The 20,618-nt window shown below is 42.4% G+C and overlaps 1 protein-coding gene across 4 annotated transcripts in view; it reads left to right on the top strand.

The window, feature by feature from the left end:
• grid2ipa (glutamate receptor, ionotropic, delta 2 (Grid2) interacting protein, a) overlaps window positions 1-20,618 on the top strand; it is a 39,306-nt gene that overhangs the window by 5,595 nt on the left and 13,093 nt on the right. For 2 of the 4 annotated variants that reach the window (XM_049562403.1, XM_049562402.1), the window contains exons 5-13: window positions 11,718-11,993; window positions 14,291-14,376; window positions 14,584-14,653; window positions 15,476-15,772; window positions 16,202-16,353; window positions 16,517-16,678; window positions 16,976-17,082; window positions 17,200-17,347; window positions 19,187-19,518. In XM_049562403.1, coding sequence (XP_049418360.1) covers window positions 11,718-11,993; window positions 14,291-14,376; window positions 14,584-14,653; window positions 15,476-15,772; window positions 16,202-16,353; window positions 16,517-16,678; window positions 16,976-17,082; window positions 17,200-17,347; window positions 19,187-19,518 — 1,630 coding nt within the window. Of the gene's footprint in view, window positions 1-1,604; window positions 1,684-6,595; window positions 7,122-11,717; window positions 11,994-14,290; window positions 14,377-14,583; window positions 14,654-15,475; window positions 15,773-16,201; window positions 16,354-16,516; window positions 16,679-16,975; window positions 17,083-17,199; window positions 17,348-19,186; window positions 19,519-20,618 lie in introns of those variants that run through there. The other 2 variants (XM_049562405.1, XM_049562404.1) reach the window with 2 other exon arrangements.

Genomic DNA, 20,618 nt, shown 5'->3' with positions numbered 1-20,618 from the left:
TTTTTTTTATCGGGAAACTTAGAATCTAATGACCAAGAGGAGTATTTGGGCCACACACAAGGGAAAATGTGAGAGGAGGAAGATTTTATTTGCCTTTTTTTTTGCTATATGAGAACAAAGCTTAAGTGCCATGCATAAGAAAAAAATCAGAGGATTTTTTTTTTCTGTGTGCATTTTAAAAATAAAGTCAAAATGCTGAGAATAAACTCGACATTTCAATGTTAAAGTCAGATTTTTGAGAATAAATCCAGCTTGTAGCATTAGCTCATGTGGCTGGCTGAAATGTGCGGTGAAATTGCACTTCAGAATCAGCTTTGGCAACAAGGACGTTATTCGTCTTTCACACAGTGTGGTAATGAGTTTCAGGACTTTGAAGAGATTGTGGTGTTTGGGAGAAACCAGACAAACTTGGAAGAGGTGGCCGCATTTGTGCAAAGTGAAATAGCTGGCGATGGACACATAAAAGGGTGTCGATTGTTACACCTGCTGGCAATAAGAGAGTGTTTTATAACAAGACACAGTTTAATGGACCAGAGGAGTTAGCTTTATTCTTGATATGTGGAATTAAGTTTCAAAATGCAAAATAAAATAAATCTTTCTCCTCTCTTTTTTCCCCCTTATGCCTCGCCCTAATACTACTCTGTACCAAACAACCAAAACTTGCTGTTTTGGTTGGAAATTGTTAAATACGCAGTATTAAGAACTGCTGTAAATGAATGGATTTGAGCAGCACCTTGACTGTAAAACATGAACAGCCAAGCAAGATGTTCAAACTAATGCAATTCTCAACAGATGATTAACCTCTTCTTGAGATGCAGTAAAACATCCAGAAACTTAAAACTAAATCAATCACCCATCCATAATTTATTCTATTTAGCAGTGTGGGGGAAATTAATATTCAGCAAGGCTCACTGAAATCCCCAGATAAAAACCCTGGCTTTGTTGTACATCTAAAATTGTTTTGTCATGATCATTGTTTTTGACAACGCTTGAGAAAATGCACCAGAGAGAGCTGTAGTCCATTTTGTCTTACAGACAGTTGAGCTGTATTCACTGCTCAACACAGGCTCTACACAGTAATAAGGGCAAAGTGAGGGAGTAAGAACTCCTTAATTACCTCATGAAATCAATAATACTCAGCATTTCACTGTGAATGTGGGAGAGGTGTACAGTAAGGACACGTATGAATAGCTGACCTGATGTTCGGCACTGACTGCCGTCCTTGGGTGCTTGACTTGTTCTGTCTCAGGTATAGTACACAAGAGTATAGTTAGATATTCACCGCAGAATATTGCATTTCTTCCTCCTCAGCATTGATCAGAAAATCAAACCCCCCTAAACACAATACCTCCCCGCCGTCTGTCTCTTCCTCTCACTTTGACTTTCTCTCTGTTGGTCTCTTTCTTTCCCATTTCTCCCTGTCAGCTGTGATGCACTCTTTGATACACGCACCAGTTTTTTTGTGTATCGCATCACTGGATGGTCTTTATTCCCTCCTCTGCATGCAGCTCTGAGCTGCTACAGCCAGTTTGCTGCTGCTGGTTGAGATATGCACACGTACGAAAACAGATAAACATGCAGATGCTCAGACCGCGTGCTCGCAGCACTGTTTCTCACACACACATGCGTGCAGTCCTTGCTTTGAAGTTCTATGTGGGAAGACATTATGAACTGCTGCCTCAGGTGAGTGCTGAAAACAGTTTGTCATTGTGTAGTGCAGAGTTTGCAGCATTTTACTGGTCATTAAGTTTATTTATAATCGGTTAATGAAGTATGCCGTTGTGAATTTGAAGCATTCTTTAGTCTCGTAACAATAAATTCGTGTTAAGTTTTCTGGTGACTCATTTTTGTGAAGTAATTTGCTCTCCTTCAGGCTTAAAAAAAAGCTCGTTTGTCCAGCCATCTCAGTTTCCTCTGACACAGCTGTCTGTATTACAGCTTTGATAGCACATTAGAAGCTGCCTGTGAAAATGCTTTGTAATGTTTGTTTTGCACAGTAGTCCCATTAATTATGCATTAGCAGTGTCCATAGAGGACTGAGAACAGTTTTAGTTGTTTTCCTCACCTTTAGCCAGTGAGAAAAGTACTGTAACTCTCCCAATAAGAGCCTGAATCTCTCTTTAGATAAATCAACCTCAGATAGCTGTAGTTACCCATAATTCCACGCTGTTGTTTTTAGTTCAGGTGGGCTGTAGCGTTTGATATGCAAAGTTTTTCTTCTTCCTTTCCTCTGCTCGCTGTGTCATTGTCTTGTCATTATGAGTGCTGTTTGTGCTGTAGTTTTGTGCAACATGCTCTCATATGCCAATTAGGCTGTGCAGATCTTACACTAGAAAGAGCTAAAAATATTTCATCCCAGCTTTGGAATAGCTCTTGATGTTTACAGCAGAATCTGGCGAACATGTTTCCGTGGTAGGAGCCTGAGGGAATTTTGCTTCCAGGTTGTCCGTGAGCCATGCCTCAGGCTGGTGTTGGTGTTAATGGCTGCTGCTGACAATGTAATGTCTCCGGCATCTGGGGAAGAAATATAATGTGGGTTCTGTCTTTTCCTGGGGAAAGGTGTTGCTGGTTATATTGTTAATAGGTGTGTTTAGAGAAGCTTTTTTTGCCATGTTAGCGCAATGGCTGTGAGGATGGCACAGGCTGTCAGTCCACCACTTTGATCCAGACTTATCTAGTGGAAGTATGCCATGAAATTGGATAAAGATATCCATGATGCCAAGAAGATGAATCCCTGACTTTTCCTCTACGGCCACCATGAGGTTGACATCTGTGGCTCTGAATGATTTCATTGCCATGAAATCTGGTATAGACATTCACATTGCCCTCAAGATTAAATAATTGATTAATAGCTTTGGTGATCCCTGAAGTTTTCCATAATGCCATGATCAGGTCAATTTTTTTCATTTTAATTTAGGGCTTGGCAATATTTCAATAATATATCAATATCGTGATATGAGACTACAGTGGTGGAAAAAAGTTTTCGGACACCCTTAAAATTTTACACAATCTCAAATATTATCATGAAATATTTGTGGAAAAATCTTTTTTGTGTTTCAAAAGGTGTGGCTGCATTAGACAGATACAAACAAATACAAATTATATTTTTTTGTTTATTGTTTACAAGAAAAACTAACAAAACTAAATTCTTGACAGTTTCAATATGTCAGTTCTCAACATTGTCGGTATCAAAGTCAACAAATAACAGAGAATGTGTTCAAAGCTGAACAAAAAATAAATAAACCATCACATCATCAAATTAATATTTAGTAGTCCTGCCATTGGCACGTAGTAGAGCTCTAATCCTGGCTGGCATGTTCCCCACGAGCCTTTCACACTGTTGAGGGGTAATCTTGTCCCATTCTTCTTGAATTACTGCTTTTAATTCTTCTAAATTCTTTGGTTTATGCTTTGAAACAGACCTTTGATAATCCACCACAGATTTTCAATGGGGCTCATGTCCGGGATTGAGCCGGCCACTCTAAGACCTGGATACTGTGCTCCTGCAGCCAAGTTCTACTGGCCTTGGATGTGTGGCAAGGGGCATTATCTTGTTGAAACATCCAGTTTTTACCTCGACGGAACAGTGCACGCACAGAAGGGAGCACGTGGGTTTCGAGAATGGTACAATACTTGGTAGAGTTCAATGTGCCGTCACAGACAGTGAGATGACCAACACCAGCAGCACTCATGCATCCCCAAACCATGATACTGCCTCCACCATGCTTGACAGTAGGTACTGTACATGCTGGAGATAATGCTTCACCTGGCCTTCTGCGTACCCTCACATTAGTAGGAGGAAGATAAAGCTGGAAACTGGACTCATCTGACCACAAAATCTTCTTCCAATTCCTGGCTGTCCAGTTCTTGTGTGCCTGGGCTCAACAACGCCGGGCTAACCTCTGTCTCTCATTGATCAGGGGCTTCTTGATAGCCTTGTAGGACCTTAAGCCATGACCTAAAAGTCGGCCACGTACAGTGCGGGTGGAACACTGGACACCAGTTTGGTTTGACCACTGCTGCTGAAGCTCCTGTGATGTCATTCGGTTTTGCCTGCACATGCGGATCAGGATGCGGCCATTTCTTGCTGAAGAAACCCTTGGACGCCCAGATCTTGGTTTGTCTTCCAAGCTGTTGGTTCGTCTGTATTTCTGCAGAGTGTATCCAACTGCTGAAGGACTGCATCTGCACTTCCTGGCTATCTGGCGGCAGCTGTACCCTTCCTGGCTGAGAATCTTTATCTTCAGGCGTGTTTCCTGCGTTAGGTTCCTTGTTTTAGCCATTTTTGTGTCTGAAGAACTTTCAAATGTGCTGGCTTTATGTAGACACGAAGCTTGGCAACAAAAATGGTGTCTTTTAATAAAAAGAACGACCTTCATCACTGGTACCAAAATGACACAATACTCAAAATTTCTTATGTATTTTTATGGAACCAATCAATTTTAAGTTTTTAATGGCTTTTTTAGGATTTATTTAGTATTTTGGCTGTGACTGTACAAAAAGAAATTGCACTTGAAGACCTAAGAGTGATTCTTAATGCAATATTTCATAAATGCATGGGGTGTCCGAAAACTTTTTTCCACCACTGTAGATATTAGCGCTTTACCCGACTCAGAATTTTGTCGTCAAATCAGATTTGACTGTTCAATACAAATATTCAACTATTAGTTCCTTTTTTCATATAGACTATCAAGCTACACTTTATTGAAAGGATTGAGTTTCGGCAGGATGTTCAGGGTGACAACAATAATATATTAAACAAGTCAAGTTAGCCCTCCCAGCTAATGTGTGCTAACGACAGAGAGGAGATGTGAAATTACATTTTTTGCCGACACTAGGTATCAAATAAAAACCAGAGACTGCATATTATTATGTTTCTCTAAGCAGAAAGTAAAAGCCCTCTTCTTTTGGGCAGCTGCTTCCGTCTCGCTCAGACTCACCTTGGGTCCAGGTCCACAGCTGCCTGTAACCGTCACACCCCTTCACTAAGCGGACGGAACAACTTGACATAGCGTAATGACTTCACCCTGGAGAGAAGCGTGAAAGCAAGGAGCGCTGACTCTGCAGCTACCTCTGGGGACATTTCAGTCCCCATTGACACTGACAGTGATGGAAACACATCACCCAGGTGGACGTGCTAACTTTCACTCCTTTTCTGGTGCGATGCAATGACACACCGCCACAAAAGTTCGTCCGTCTTGGTCCAAGCAGCACTCGAAGATCGTTCAAAATTAGCCTGCCCTGAGTTTGAAAGAGAGACTGAATAAGAAAGAGCGTGACAACCCAGAAAACATGCCCAGAAAGGCATACTTATCTACTGCAGAGTGTTGTAGTCTTTTGCCCTTTTTAGTGGGGTTTACCATGTTTAAAAAAACCTGTATATACCTGCCAATTTTGTTGGGAAATGGGTATAAAAGACATATTGATATTGCCTGTTTTACCTTTTTTTCTCTATTCCAATTTACTGGTAGCCCCACAGCTTCTAATCAAAGTGATGTGAACAGTTTTGTGTCTAATTTTAAGCAGGAATACCAGTTAATGACTAAGAAATGAAGACACCAGAGTTTGTTAGTCATGATGCGGATGCCAGTGTTGTCATTTGAGGTATGGAGAATCTATGTGTCTGCCACTGAAGCTGAATCTCCCTCTTTTATTCGACCGCTGTCTCCTCCCCTTATTTCTGTGTGCCAAACTGTCAGTCTCTCCCTCTACATCAATCACTGTCACTTCCTATGACAGTCACACACTCACGCACACACGTCAGACTCAGTCCCATAATTAGAGGTCGCGCATTAGAGGATGTGAGGTGTGCTTAACATCTTACGAAGTTATTCCTCCCGTATTGCCTTGTAAAACTTGACCAGCTGGGCCACGCTCTGCTCAGTCTGCCTCTGTCCCCCTGCCGATTTGCCTCGCCGTCCCACAGGATGTGTTCTATTTATAAGCAACCTACTTCTTTTAATAAATTCTCTCTTAGGTTTCTGACATATTTGCTGGTGTCGATTCTTAAACGGCTCTGAAACCCAGGGGTTAGCACGGGCTCAGAGACTTGAAAGTTATGCACAAGATTTTGTATCTGGAGTGTCATTAGAGTCAATCTTGGGACATCTATCCGCTCATTTGTTCACACGTTTCTGTGGTGTTATGGTAATTGAATGTAATTAAAGTGAACTGAAGGCCTTTGTCTGATACTCTCTCTGTATATAGACTTCAAAGATGTGAATTAATTAAACTGATGCATTCACAAGCCAGGATTAAGGATGCAGTCTTTTTCCTCATATTATTTGAATACCAGTTCTGTGTTTACAGATGTTTATAAATCTGTCAAGTTGTTGGGGGCTGGAAAAGTATTGAGACATTTGGATAGATGTCATTGTAGCTGTCAAGCAGACATGACTGTCAAAGTTTCTGTACGTTCTCTTACGCACACACTTTGGTTCTTGCACACACACAGAAACACACACATGCACGCAGCCATTGTGCTGACCTGCCTATGGAATTCCACTGGGGCTCTCCTCTCTTCTTCACTTCTCTCCTCTCTCCCTCCTCACTTTACTCCTCTGTTCATCTCATTCTTTCCTTCCTCCTCCACTGAGGTAAGAGAAGACTTGTCACTCACTACCTCTTGCTGCAAAATGACGGATGACTCAGTGATGAGGATTATCCTTTAACTGTGACCGAGAGGAGTGCTCTGCGCTGACCTCAACCCCGGCATCTTTGGAGCAAGGAGGGCACAAAAGATGGGAACAAAGAAAGGGTGTTGCCCCACACGTGAAGTTGGAGAGCAGCTGATGATGCTACCTGAGGATGTTTTGGAGGTGTGGAGGAATGTGAACCATAGCCACTGTTACAGTTTGCGTCCTCCCTCCTTCTTGTTCTCTCTCTTTCTTCCTCCGGCTGCTTTCTGATCCTGCAGCAGGCGCTTTTGAGATCCAGGACACCTTCCTTTTTTCTCATCTTTCTCTTCTTTCGCCTTTGTCCGAGAGAGTTTGTTTGTTCAAACTAGATGGGGACTCACCGAGATAGAGGAGAGGCATTTGCATTGCTTAACTGAGCTCAGGCACTTCCTCAAAGCCCTGAAGAGCCATGGGAAGGGATAGGAGCCTTTCCAGACACTTTCGGTATGGCACTTTTCCTTTGATCTCAGCAGTGTTCACTGTGCTTTGTGTTGTTTGTGCTGACTTGGATCTGAAGTTGCTGAAGTATTGTTGTGCAACTTGTTATCAAGTTTGTATTGATGATTATTTTACACTTTCTGTCAGCATGTAAAAATACGAAGCTCTGTACTGTCCCAAAATCAGATTCCAGCTTGTGAAACATGATGAGAAAACTGAGAGATTCTAGCAAAGAGTTTGAGATCTCCAAATAACTACTGATACTTTGTCTTTATTTTGCCTTCTGTGGCTTTTTTATTTCAACTCTGTACAGATCTTCATCTCTCTACAGCTATGCTATGCGTTTGCAAATTCATAACTGGCTCAGCTGTCAAATTAGCTGATCAGAAATGGGTCTGACAGTAATGGCTCTTGCAATGAGTTTTCCAGCTGATTGCAATTGTCATTCATCCCTCTGTGTGCTGTGTCCTTGATCTACCCCTCCTTCAGGCCTAATTATAGACTCTTCTCGCCCTCCTTATAATTGAGGGCATCCCAAGGCCTACATCCAACTTCTACAGAGGAACGCTGTGAAGTTTCTGGTCACTTGTTTAAGCCGGTTTTCAAGATTTTACAAGTGAAATATTCTTTGACTGAGACCATAACGTGACAGAGAGGTGTTGGAGGTGATAAAGTTAATGTTAATCAGTAGTGCCGGGCCCTGTGGCTGTCATACGTGCACAATAAATGGCCCCGTTCTGCTCAGTTTTCCCTATCTGCCATTTGTCAGAGCAACCGTGGTGATGTATGAGTACAGTTTGGGAAAGTTCTGTGGCCTACATCGCCTGTAAGCACATACTAGCCTGCTTCATTCCCAGTAGTTGCATGACCCTGGCCTAGAAAGAGCTCTAGTTCTCCACTTTCTCTCTTTTCTTGTCTCTAGCTCTGTTATATTTTGCTGGTTGTGTCTTCATATTTCTGCAACTCTTCTGCCATTCTTCATATGAATTCATCACAGCTCTTTCACTAATTACTGTCTTTGTCTTTCCTTGTCACTCACTCTGCCTGAAATTGCTTTCTACTGATTTTTGTTGTTGTGTGATGTCTCTAGCTCGAGTCGTTGCAGTTTTACTTTTGCTTTACAAAACTGACCCTCGAGATTGCACTTTAGAACAGCCTGGTGTCACAAATTAGCACATTTCAGCCCTTTGGGGAAGTGTTGACTTTATGCAGCATGAACACACCCAGCACTTAATCACTGTCACCTACACATCTCCCCTTGGCTTTAATTTATATGGATGTCTGCATAGTAAGCAGGTGCAACTATATCCATGGACGTTACCATCCTCCCAAGGTGAGCTTTCATGTTTAGTTTTTCACTATGTTGTCAAACATCATTTCTGTTGCGTTTTTAAGCGTTAAACAATGGCACATCCACATTTTACGCCCATAGTATGCTGAGAGTGTACTGAGAAAGCTAAGATCATATGAGATAATATGATTGTGGTAATATAAAGTCTGTGTGACGGGTTTAAGTTTAACATAGACGGGAAACAAAAGGGGACCTACAATTGATCCCTGTGGAACACCTTATCGTGAATTAACAGTTTTTGACACATGCAGATAGTTACTGTAAAAATGTAACATGCGTCCCAGTCAGTGTCAAAGTCTTTCTATTAAAGTCGTGTGATTGACAGTCTTGAATGGAGTGGTGAGACCAAGAAACGCAAGGATGCACAGGTATTTTTTTTTTTAGTTTAACCAGGGCTGGTTTTGCTGTGTTGAGAGATCGCATGTAGGTGTTGGGAGTTAGGGCTATTGGTGCTGTGATTAGAGGCATCCACATAGTGCTTGTTTAAAGGTGGCTTAATTACAACATTTTCAAGGTTTGTATGCAACATTCACAACATTAATATAGCAGTAAACAACTATTTTCTGTGTAAGGATATAGTGGTGTTATGACATCCTGAGCAGGAAATGAAGTTGCGCTATCTCTGTGTGTGTTGTAATCCAAGATTCTCTGTGGTTTGTTGTGGTAAGCTAGTCTGGCCAGGTGCACATGTTAGTGCATGTATGTATCCCCTGGTTAGCACAGTGCCACCGCTTTGCACTACAGTCATACAGCGGTTATCACTGATATCACGATGGTGGCGTCACAGAAGTGTAGTCCTTCCCCTTTTGGTTTCCCCCTGGTTAACACCGTTAACTCTGTTGCCATTCTTCAGCACTGTTTATGGAGTTAGACCCTAGCTGCTAGCCACCTTCTCAGCCACCTCCATGCTGAGAACCGTGTCCATTCAACACACATGCTCTTAATTTCAAATAGAGCCCCTTAAATGCTGTTTTGATTGCATTATTTGACATTTTTTGTGGCGTAGTCTGCTGTTGTAGAGCTGTAGTTGCTTATGACACAGGCAGCATTTCCACAGATTGGTTAACTCACAAGAAACAGTGAATCAGCAGTTAACTTCCCATTATGTGGCTGTAATGTGTGTGCATGACTTGGGGAAATTGTGGAGGGGACAAACTGTGCTGTTCCTGCTGTGCTGTTTATTTTATACAGTTCAGTACAATTTCACTTGCAATATACAGCTGTAAATAAGATGCAAGTGTGTCACACTATAATTGGACACAAGACTCTGACGCATGGATTGTAAAGCAGAAAATGTGCCGTGTGATATTTATACTCTTTGTGTAATTAAATGCAGCTGATAACTAGATATTATTGATAATCAATTTAATGCTGAAGGCAATTTTTCACTTCTGATGTCTAATAAGAAACTGAAAATAGGTTTCAAAATACGCTGTGGTGTCTTAAAAGTACCAAACTTAGTGTTTGATGAAATTGTGGCTGTATTTTATTCACTGTTTATGTGTGACGAGCACAGTCTATTAGTTTGCATTTGTTGGAGGTGGTTGAACTTTTCTGGCTTTAGGCTCTATGACCTGATTTGTACAAGTTACAGAATTAGAGTGTATTTGCTACTCCTACACACAGATTGGCTTTGGATAGGGTCCCAGGTTTTATTGGATCAATGTGAGTTGTGTGTATGTGTGTGTGTACGCTTGCAAACTTTAGTGAGTCAGAATTTTCTCTAGGTAAGAAATCTCCAGAGGGGAAATATCTGTTAACTTCCCTCAACTTTGGGTTGTAACACTTGTACGGAGGCAGCTCAGCTTATGCGTCACTCTTAATTTAAACCCAATACTTGCTGTGCTGTATTATGAAACTACCAAATCATCTAATCCTTGCCTCCTAACAATGTTCCCCAAATGCACCTGCAGAGTGACAGTGACAGCTTTGAAAACCAGACTGTGCCGATGACTCTTATTCTCAACAGTATCATTTGAGTTGTGTTTGTGTCTTTTCTCCTCTGCACGGTGGAAGTACCCAGGAGATTCATGTAGAAGACAGAGAGATAGAGAGAATGGAGGCAGCATCATTTTGTAGGTGGGATATGCAAAATAGAAAAGGGACAAATGAGGTGTGTGTACATGGGTGTGAGATGGAGGATTGCTTGTGTCTTGTGTGCGCCACATGAAAGGGAAAGAAAAAGGGAGACGGCGTCCTATATTTAAAAGAAAATTGCAGCCCAAAACACTTTTCCAAACAGTTATTGGCAGTGATACTTCCATTTCTGGGTCATTTCTGTTGTTGTGTTATGTATCTTTTCTCGCAGATAATTGGCCTAATATAAATCTCATGCAGCAGACAGCACAGCTACAACGGGGGGTTTAATGGGAGTAGACATTTCAAGCAGAGCAAAACATCAGTGGTAAATGTCAGGTTTTTGAAAACAGACAGAAAACGCTGCTTTCTTTACAAGTGTGTGCTGATGTTAAACAATCTTGCAGTGAGAAATGTGTCATAGGAAAGGCAGCAATACCAATTTTACACCAAGCCTCAGACATCTTAAATACAAGCCTTCTTCCACAAGTTTGATGCCAACACCCTCTCCAATCTTCATTTATTGACTGGACACCTTCCTTTCATCCATATGTATGTAGCAAGCATAACAAGCTGGAGGAAAGTGGGTGCAGCACGCTCACAAAAACACCCCTGTAACACACTAAATCTCACAAACTGATATCTAAGAGTATCCGAGGGAGGTTGGGTTTTTCCTTTAAGAGGATAAAGGCATTGGGAGTTGATTATGGGAGGGGAAAATAACACTGGTAAGGGGGAGTGGAGCACTTTCTCCCAGAGGTGGCTCTGGCACTGAGCTTCCTCCTTTTCACATATTAGCTGTGAGCTGTCACTGATACTGAACACTCTTACCTGCAGCTGCTAATCTGACAGGACCACACAAACAAAGCTTATCTCTTTCATTCTCTCACACACATGCATACACTTGCAAGAACACACAAACTAATGTCGGACCAATCCCTTCTACCTGCCTCGGCCGTCCCATGAGACGATATGGACTGAACTATTTTTGAACCAATTAAGTGCATCCTGCAGCTGCATCAATGTGCAGTCAGAGCAAGGATCCCTCTGTTTTATGGGATACTTTGGACGAGATTGGGATCAAGAATTTGGGATTTTTGTGGTGATTTTCACCAAAATACTGCTTTGATGTGATGCTGATCTGAGTTTGTGTCTGATTCCACAATGTTCGCCAGGATCTTCATTCCCAAGAAGCACCGGGAGCGTTTTGACGAGGTCGTTTCCCAAAGCCTGATGAGCCGGCTCAAAGGGCGGAGCTTCAGTGACCCTAGCCGCAACCACCTTCGCCGCAGCCGGAGCGAGGATCACCCCGAACGCCTTCTGGTCTCCACCCGCGCCAGTTCAGTGCCACGCACCCACGCAGAGGAAGGCGTGGTCCCCCCCGCCCGCGGCATGCGCAAGACCACGTCACTCATAGCTGGGCACTCCAGTGGCACCACCACCAACTGCAGGTCTGTGTCAAGTATCATGTTGTGGATTTTTGTTTGACAGTTTTTCACATCCTGTCTTCTTTTACTTCCTGTGTGTTTTGGCCTTTTAACAGGAGTCCCATCATCATCATCCCATTTTACCATCAGCTACGCAGTGCCATGTCATTTTTAGCTTTCAAAGGAAACCCTTTTTCTTAAAATAACATCTCCTCTTTGCTTACGTCTGATCAAATTTATAACCTCTACATGAGAACAACTGTGACAGGTCTTCCTGTGTAAGCAGGGGATTTATGTGAATTTAGAGGGGTAGGAGTTAAGTGAAAAAAATAGACATTCAGTGTTTAAGCCAATGGGAACATAAACCTATTTACACAGTCATGCCTGTCCTTTTACTCTCATCTGCTGTGACGCTGTTTCCTGTCGTCTCTATGAATTGATGACAGTTTGGTCTGTGGTTAGAAACCAAAATCCTAATCTCATTTATGAGGACTTTTAAAAAATGCGTAAATAACATGTTTACAAACATCCTCTCAAAATCTCTTGAAAATGTGGGAATAAAGCGCCCCAAGAAACTGCTAATCTCTTCTGTGGCTCTGGCTTGTGATGATGTTATGCAGCTCCCCTGGGATATACTGTCCATATTTAAGTGGGAGTGTTCATGCAGGATGTGAATTTAAAGTAGTCTGCTGAATATGGAAATCTGCAGGACGTCCATAGTGTGTCTGGATTAAACTGCATTATTTGACTCATTGCAGATAATTTTTGAACAGATCACGGCCACAACACTGTGTGTAATGAGCTATAGTGATTAATGAATTCCGCCACCCTCACTTAAGCACAGTTTGTCTCCATTATGTCATATTTAGTCAGTCTAACCGAGTCTCTATGGTAACCCATGAAGTAGGAAAAGTATATACATTAACTTTATCATATTGAAGTCAGGGTAAAGCAAAAATAGATATGTGAAAAATGAGATAGTAGTGTGAATGAACTTGAATGAACTTCAGGTACTCATGCGTGGAGCAGGAACAGATGCATTTGAATTAAGTTAAAAAGCCTTTATTTCAAAACACAGCTGCTTACATTAAAAGACCGTCCGGTTTCAACTCTGTGGTCTTCATCAGGGTGCAAAAGGGTGGACAGGAGTAATTCATTCATTCATTCATTTTCTGTTCCCAAAAATGTGTTTGTCACATCACAGAAAAATGTCACTTACCACCGAGCAAAATTTGAATGATTAAAAAAAAATTGGCAACTTTAGGTTTTCTCTGCAATGCTGAGGTTGTGTCCACTGAAGGCGCTGAGTTGAAGAACGAGCCGCTGAAAATCAACAGACACTCGTTAGCAGCTAACCTGGTAGCACGAAACACACACACCCCCTGAGCTGAAGAACGAGTGAGCTACTGTGCAGCGACAGCCTCTCGTTCAGCAGTTAACATTGGCACAACTCACACACCCACAGCATTGAGCAGCCCAAACTGGGCTAAAAGACTGAAAGGTATAAATTGACACTGGTGCTATATGCTCTAACGTTAATCTTTATGTAGTGTGGGAGGGGTCATATTAAGGGTGGCTCCAGTCCATCATTGAACCATGATTTCAGGCCCACCCAAAAAATCCTGGACACGAAAAGGGTGAAAAACTGTTCAGTGGTCTAACTCCACAGTTCAGTACTATACAATTTACGTTTTTTTCATGGTTTCAGACAGTATTTGAATTCTAATAAATAAATACAAATATTTTTCTGTAGAAATGTATGTTTCAAAAGCACAGCTTACCAGAGGTATTTCACAACTTTCTCTTAATGAATTCTGACATCCATTTATATCCAACAAGACAAGCAGAGGATATTTATCTTCCCCTTTTACCACCCTTTTAACACAGAGGACCATTACTCTGGAACAGCAGTCCTCACTTTATTAAAAACCTGTCCACCATTACTATCGCTTAAATCTAATATGAAAAAACACTTGTGCCATAGTTTATTTATTAGTTATATTTATGTGTTATGTGTATGGGTGTGTCTCATTTATGATTACTATATTTTTTTGTTTCATCTGTTATATTCTTGTGTTTAGGAGAGAAATCTTATTTGTAATAGAATAGTTTTTAAATTCTAGAGGGGAGGTTTTCATCATAAGATCTTTGGGTTTGTTACCTCTCCTGCACAATCTCTGACACGATCATTTTTATACTTGTTGTATACTTCCTAATAAAAGAGCTGAGTATTTTGTAATCCCTGCTGTTCTTTTAATTCATAAGGCCTTTGCTTATTTTTAAGTTCTGCCATTAATCAAAGCTCAAATTTGTCCCTTTAGGACAGTGCGAGTGTGTAAAGGTAACACAAGCTTTGGCTTCACTCTTAGAGGCCATGCTCCAGTATGGATTGACTCTGTCATCCCTGGTAAGTTAGAAATGTGTGCATGTTAAGGTCATGTTTGTGTGTGTATGCAAGTGATCAAGCTGTTGTTATGAGTATTTTTAGTTGTCACACTGTAATAACACGTTTTAACATTTAACTGAGTGTAACATCTTTACAAAGCTTCTGAAATTTGTTCTTGTAATGAGGAAATTATCAAATCAGATGTCTTACTCATTTTCTGTTCTGCAGGAAGCCCAGCAGACAAGGCAGGTCTGAAACCAGGAGACCGCATCCTCTTTCTCAATGGACTGGACATGAGGTTGAGCTCTCACCCTCATTCACTTTACAAATCCTTTACAAATTTGTGCCCAACTTCTCGATAAAACTATGTTTCTAAGGCTCAATCTCAATACACCCCTTGCCCCTACTACATAGCCTCTACCCCTCTGTTTTGCACATTCACATCGAGGGTAGGGTGTCCTGATTCTGGTTGGTATAGAAGGGTAGGTGGAAGTGTTAGAAAAAGGATACCTATAGGTGACGTGAGAAATCACCACAGCAGAAGACAGCATATTTGCAATGTAAACACTAGTATCGTCAGCTACCAATGACATATCAAGGTCTTGAAGGGTTGTCCCATTTCATAGAGGAAGAATTCAACCACTACCCTTTGTAACTCTGTTCTGAGGGGTCAGGTGGCACTTAAAAACATGGTATTGGGCCCAAATCTTACTCAAGAGAAAAGGGTTATATTTAGAGGTAAACATTAGTGTGTTCATAGGGTTCCCTTTTAGATATTTTGTTGTTTGTTGAGCTCACACCGTTGTTGAAGTGAGTGTGAATCTCATTTCAGGTGGATGTGGTTAAAAAAAACAACAGTTTCCTGAAACTAAAGTTAAAAGTGAAACAGTGATAAATAAGCTCCCCAGAGAACATGAGAATGTCTTTATTCTCTGGTATATGTTAAGTTCTTTGCAGAATATAGAAAGCTTTACATAAGTTGTTTATTTACACATCACATTGCTGCACAGCAGAAATCGAAATTGTTGGATTGAGCTTCTGTTTAGAAGTGAGTTGGCACATGCTGTTAAAAGGCTAAAATAGTGTGCTTGTGTAAATATCTTTTCATGTGTGCCTGTAGAACGTCCTCACATGAGAAGGTGGTGTCCATGCTCCAGGGCAGTGGTGCCATGCCCACTCTGGTAGTGGAGGACGGTCCGCCTACTTTTGCGCTGGCGGAACAAGACCTTGCAGGAGGTGGCATTCCCACAGAGCGCGCCCGCTCCCCGGTGCTCAGCTCCCTTCAGTGGGTGGCAGAGATTCTTCCCCCCAGTATTCGGGTTCAGGGCCGCACCTTCGGACAGCAGCTGGAGCACCTGCTGACCATTCAGGAGAGGTACACTATCTGCAAGGCCCTGGAGAACTTCTTCCAGCACAGGTGAGCAAGGGGCTTGAAAAAAGAGCGGGAGAAGGGAAGGGGGAGTGGGGTGAGATAGATGGATGTGAGGAGATGTCCAAACAAGGAGGGAGGGAGTCCGAGATATCCGGATTATCCGAAAGTTACTAGTGTGAGTCAAGCTCTAAAACACTGGATCAACATACACTACATTTCCCATAATACAACCAGTATCATCATTTCATCAACCCCTCCCTGCTTGGTAAATGCCTTTTAAAGTTTGTAACACTCCTCGTGATGAGGAGTCTTGCCTTAATGTGTGAAATTGGTGGGGTGCCATTTTAATTTTGTGTCTAGTCTCCCATTAGTTGTTGTGGTCACGTGGTTGACATCACCCATGAGCTTAACTTTAACCTGTGATTGAACAGCCAGGCGATCTTGGTCACCTTGCCTGTGTTTCCATGGCAACAGGAATGTTGACACTCTGATCGTGGATGTGTTCCCGGTGCTGGATACTCCAGCCAAACAGGTGATCTGGCAGTTTGTTTACCAGCTGCTGACGTATGAGGAGCAGGAGCACTGCCAGAGCAAGATCTCACGCTTCCTTGGATACAAAGCGCCAGGTGTGTGCACACAATTGTTCTTTTTAAATAATTTTTGGTGTGTATGTACATTTTTTGAGGTCTATATGTGTGTGAATGAAAAGGTGTCGTGTGTACAAGATGGACGCTGTCAATGGGATCTGTGCCTCTTCCTCTGCACTGCCATTATGTGTGTGTGTTCCAGTTCCACCACCGCCACCGCCTCCGCCTCCTCCTCCTGAGCCCGAGGTTGTCCCTGAGCCCCACCGGCGTAGCAGCTCCATGAGGGTGACAGGGACCACGTACAGGAGCAGTGTGAGGGGACGTAGCTCTGATGACCTGGTCATCGGCACACACTTGGGCATGGGTACAGAACTTCACTGTCTTCATTATCATTCAAAGCAACAGTTGTGATCATAAACGAAGTCTTATTAAAGCGGAAGTTTGGTATTTTTCAACGTGGACCCCATTTTCCTGTGTTTTGGGGTCTAAGTGACAAATGGGAACAAACATTTTTGAAATTCATCCAGTATTGAGCGAAACAGCATTGTAACCAGCAACCACCCTACAGAGACAGACCTTTCTGTTGTATAGTTAGAGAGCTCAGAGCTAACTCGTCTACTTGAGTTGTATTTCAGTCATACTAATGAATGTATTGTCATAGGCCTTCGTGCAGACACAGTGCTGGAGGCAGGGATGAGGCTGGCTCCAGGAGAGAGGCAGTCAGGAGACGGTACTTCCCTTCCAGAGACTCCCAACAACCTCACCAATGTACGTACCAAAGCCCTCATGGGAAAATATACATTATATCAATGTAGGACTCATCATCATTGAAACAACTCTTTCTCTTTTTTTTTTGTTTGTTTGTTTTCATTTCCACCACACAAGCTTTCAGCAGTGTACGCTGAACTGGAGAACATGTATTCATCCAAGAGGTCCAAGTCTCTGAAGAGTCGTCCTCCTCCCGCCCCCGAGAGTTTGCTAGATCTGGATCCTCCTTCGTGCACGGCCTCTCCAACAATACACGCTAACACAGGTAGCTGACAGCATGAGCTTACACTAAACTTACAACACCTGGATTTATATTTGACCAATATACTGTGTAAAATAACTACCTTACAGATCTGTTGTGTGCATGAATGAGAGTGTGAGGTTTTAGTGTAAGAGGAGGATAATGAAATTTTAAAAAAGTACTGCAGTGCAAGAATGAGAAATCCCAAGGTAGCCAACCCATTTCTTTGAATATACTTGAATTCTACATTAACAGGATTTTTGTGATCTTATGTACATAAATATACAGCACAGAGGAGTCTCAAAAACACCCCACTGCTTTCAATCTTGTCTCAGCATGGCTGTAATGATTACTTTAAGTCAGTTTAGGACCTGCTGTGTAGGAAATGTCAGAGCTGGTATCACAGAATTTCATATGGAGCATTATTTTGCAGGTATATTAGGTAGAGGAAAGGCATTTTGTGTCGTTATACAATAGCCTAATATAGTCCAAAAACACTGAACCTTTGTTCACCGGAGGCATGCGAGAAGTTTTCTTCATTCACCGTAACACAGGGTAATTGATGTACAGATGGTCATTTGGGGGATGAAGTATTCAGTTATACATCTGAATTTCAGTAGACTCACAAGTCAGTCTTTAGACGCTTTGCTTAACTAAAGACGGATGACTTTCTCCCTGATTTTGTGTTTAGATGGGCGGATACAATTTCAGAGTTTAAAAAAACTCCCTACGTTGCAGAACCAATAGTAAATGTGCAGGGCGGTCCTTCGGTGGCTCGCTGAACTCTTGTGCTTGTAAACATAGTCCCACTAGAAACACTTGTAGCGGTACAAAATGGCTCAGCCGTGCTCGCAGAAAACGCCGTCAAAGTTCAGTGGATGTTTGTCGCGTTTGTGGCGACACATTCTCGCCAACTAAAAGAAACAAACATAATCTTTTACAGGGCCATGACTCATCCGTCCGGCCAGACTATAGAGGGAATCGCCTTGTTGTTTACAAATACTTCCGGGTAGAAAACCAGCAGAGCTTTTAGCTATATATATAGCCTATATATCACATTTTTCACATCACTGTATCACCGTTTAAATTAATCCAATGTTTGTAAAGTCTATAAACACAATGATTGAACAAACATTACTATTTCTGTGTGCACGTTTAACTGGGCTAACCGTTAGCTGTTAGCCCTGTTAGCCGTTAGCGGTGTCTGTAATAGGTAATAACTCATTAAACGGTCCGTGAAAAAAATAGCTTTTCCAGCGGATATCTTAGTTACAACTTGATTGAGCTAGCAAAGCAGTTTTGTGTTGCTATGTGTGGTATATTTTCAGTTTTGGGAAATCACGATGTCTAGAAAGCATCAGTGGCTGCAGCTGACAGGGACAGGTAACAGCAGCAGCAAAGCTAACATCAGGACGTCATCTGTTAAAAGCCTCCTGTTGTCGGATACGACATGAAACTACTCCAGTTAGCTCAATAATGTTGTAACTAAGACATCTGCTGGAAAAAATATTTTCTTCACGGATGAGCACACGTTTGATTAAACGGAGTTAAATCTCTCGGCATCCATTTTTAAGCTGTCTGTGTGTTTATTTCCTTGTGGACGAGAAAAGAGGGAACGCACATTTCCGAGAAGGCTTGTCCTTTTCAAAAATGCAAGAGGCGTTGCTTTGTTGCTGGCCGTTTTCGCTGGTGTGTTAAACACACTTTAGAAAGGAGTGTCCCCAGACTATTAGAAGGCGGAGATCTCTAATTGTCTGGTGGCGAGACTAGAATTTCAGTAGAGAGACTGCACCTAACGTGATGCTTCAGAGATTTAGCCGTCAGTCATATAACTGTAGACTGTATATCTCTTCCTTATCCCAGGTAGCCGTAAAGGCCCGCCACCCCCTACATCCTGGCCTGAGCCTCTCCCCAGCCCCCCTACACCCCAGTTCTATCAGTCAGGGCTGACGAGCCAGACCAGTGCAGAGTCCAACCCCTACATCAGCCTGGACAGTCCCCCTCCATCACCTCCAGAGCCCCCGGACTACCCATCTAGCCCCCCTCCTCTCCGCAGCAACAAGCGGCGTTACACCTTCTCCAAACCACCGCGCTCAGAAGACACAGATCGCTTTCTGGATGCGCTGAGCGAGCAGCTGGGACAGAGGGTGGCTATCATTGATGACTTCCTGACTCCGGAGAACGACTATGAGGAGGTAGAGTTGCAGTTACTTGAAATCTAAAGCCTCATTATGAAGTAAATATTAAAAGAATTAGCTTGGCTTCTGTTGATGTGTATTCAGTAACCACATAGTCAGACGTTATCAGCGATCACATGTCTAAATCATCAACTTTGTGTGTGTGCATGCTGCCCTTCTCTTATTATTTTACTGCTGCTCTACAAAAGGAAACTTAAGACAGTAGAGAAGCTTCAGAGAGTCATTTTGTTTGGTGTAGAAAGAAAAAGTATTCTAGGGCCACATATCAGCTGAAATAGTCTTGTGAAAATACCCTTCTTTCATTTCAGTTTCTGGTGAGAAAGGGTTAATTCTGCATGGTACACTAATTCCCTACGGTATGTAAGCCTTGCATCCAAATGTGAAATAGGACAGACCCCTTGACACACATACACATACAGAACGAGTACAGAACATACTGTCCTTTTAAAAAGACGACAAAGTGAATCTTAAGATTGGCCTCACACAACAGATCTCTTTCCCTGTGTGTTGTCCTGTATAGTGTGTTGCAGTTAAGTTTTGTGGATTATCACTTTGACCTCAGAGAATCATTAAAAACACATTATGTGACCCAAATATAAACAAAAGAGTAGCCTCACCATCAACATGTAAAACACACCATTAAAACCTGGGTTGATGCTAGAACTGATGGTATGGAGGGATATCATGGGCCCCACTGTAATTGGCAAGAGTGCGAATTGTTTGTCCAATCAAATGTTAGTGAACAAATGTTGGGAGGGCAGGGGCACGAAATCCCTGGGATAAAAAAGAGCTTAACATCCAGGGGTATGTGGACAGGGGAGGAAAGCCGACAGAGGGCCCTCGCCTCTGCCACCCTCCCACCCTCCCTCTGGTTCTCTGATGGAGGATCAGAGCAAAGCACGGGTCAGTGCTAGAGGCTGATTAGGGGCTGTAGGATAGAGGCAGGCGGCTGAGAGTCAAGCTAGACCCTGTGGAGCATACTGGAGGCTTTATCAGGCCGAGAGAGCATTGACAACTGATGACGTGACAAACAAGCACACAAGAGAGTGCAGCAGTGTCCCTCCTCCGCTCCTCCAGCTCATCAATTCTAGCACCAA

Source organism: Epinephelus fuscoguttatus, linkage group LG19 (genome assembly GCF_011397635.1).
Source record: "Epinephelus fuscoguttatus linkage group LG19, E.fuscoguttatus.final_Chr_v1".
Lineage (NCBI taxonomy): Eukaryota > Metazoa > Chordata > Actinopteri > Perciformes > Serranidae > Epinephelus > Epinephelus fuscoguttatus.
This window is presented reverse-complemented; position numbering and strand designations above follow the sequence as displayed.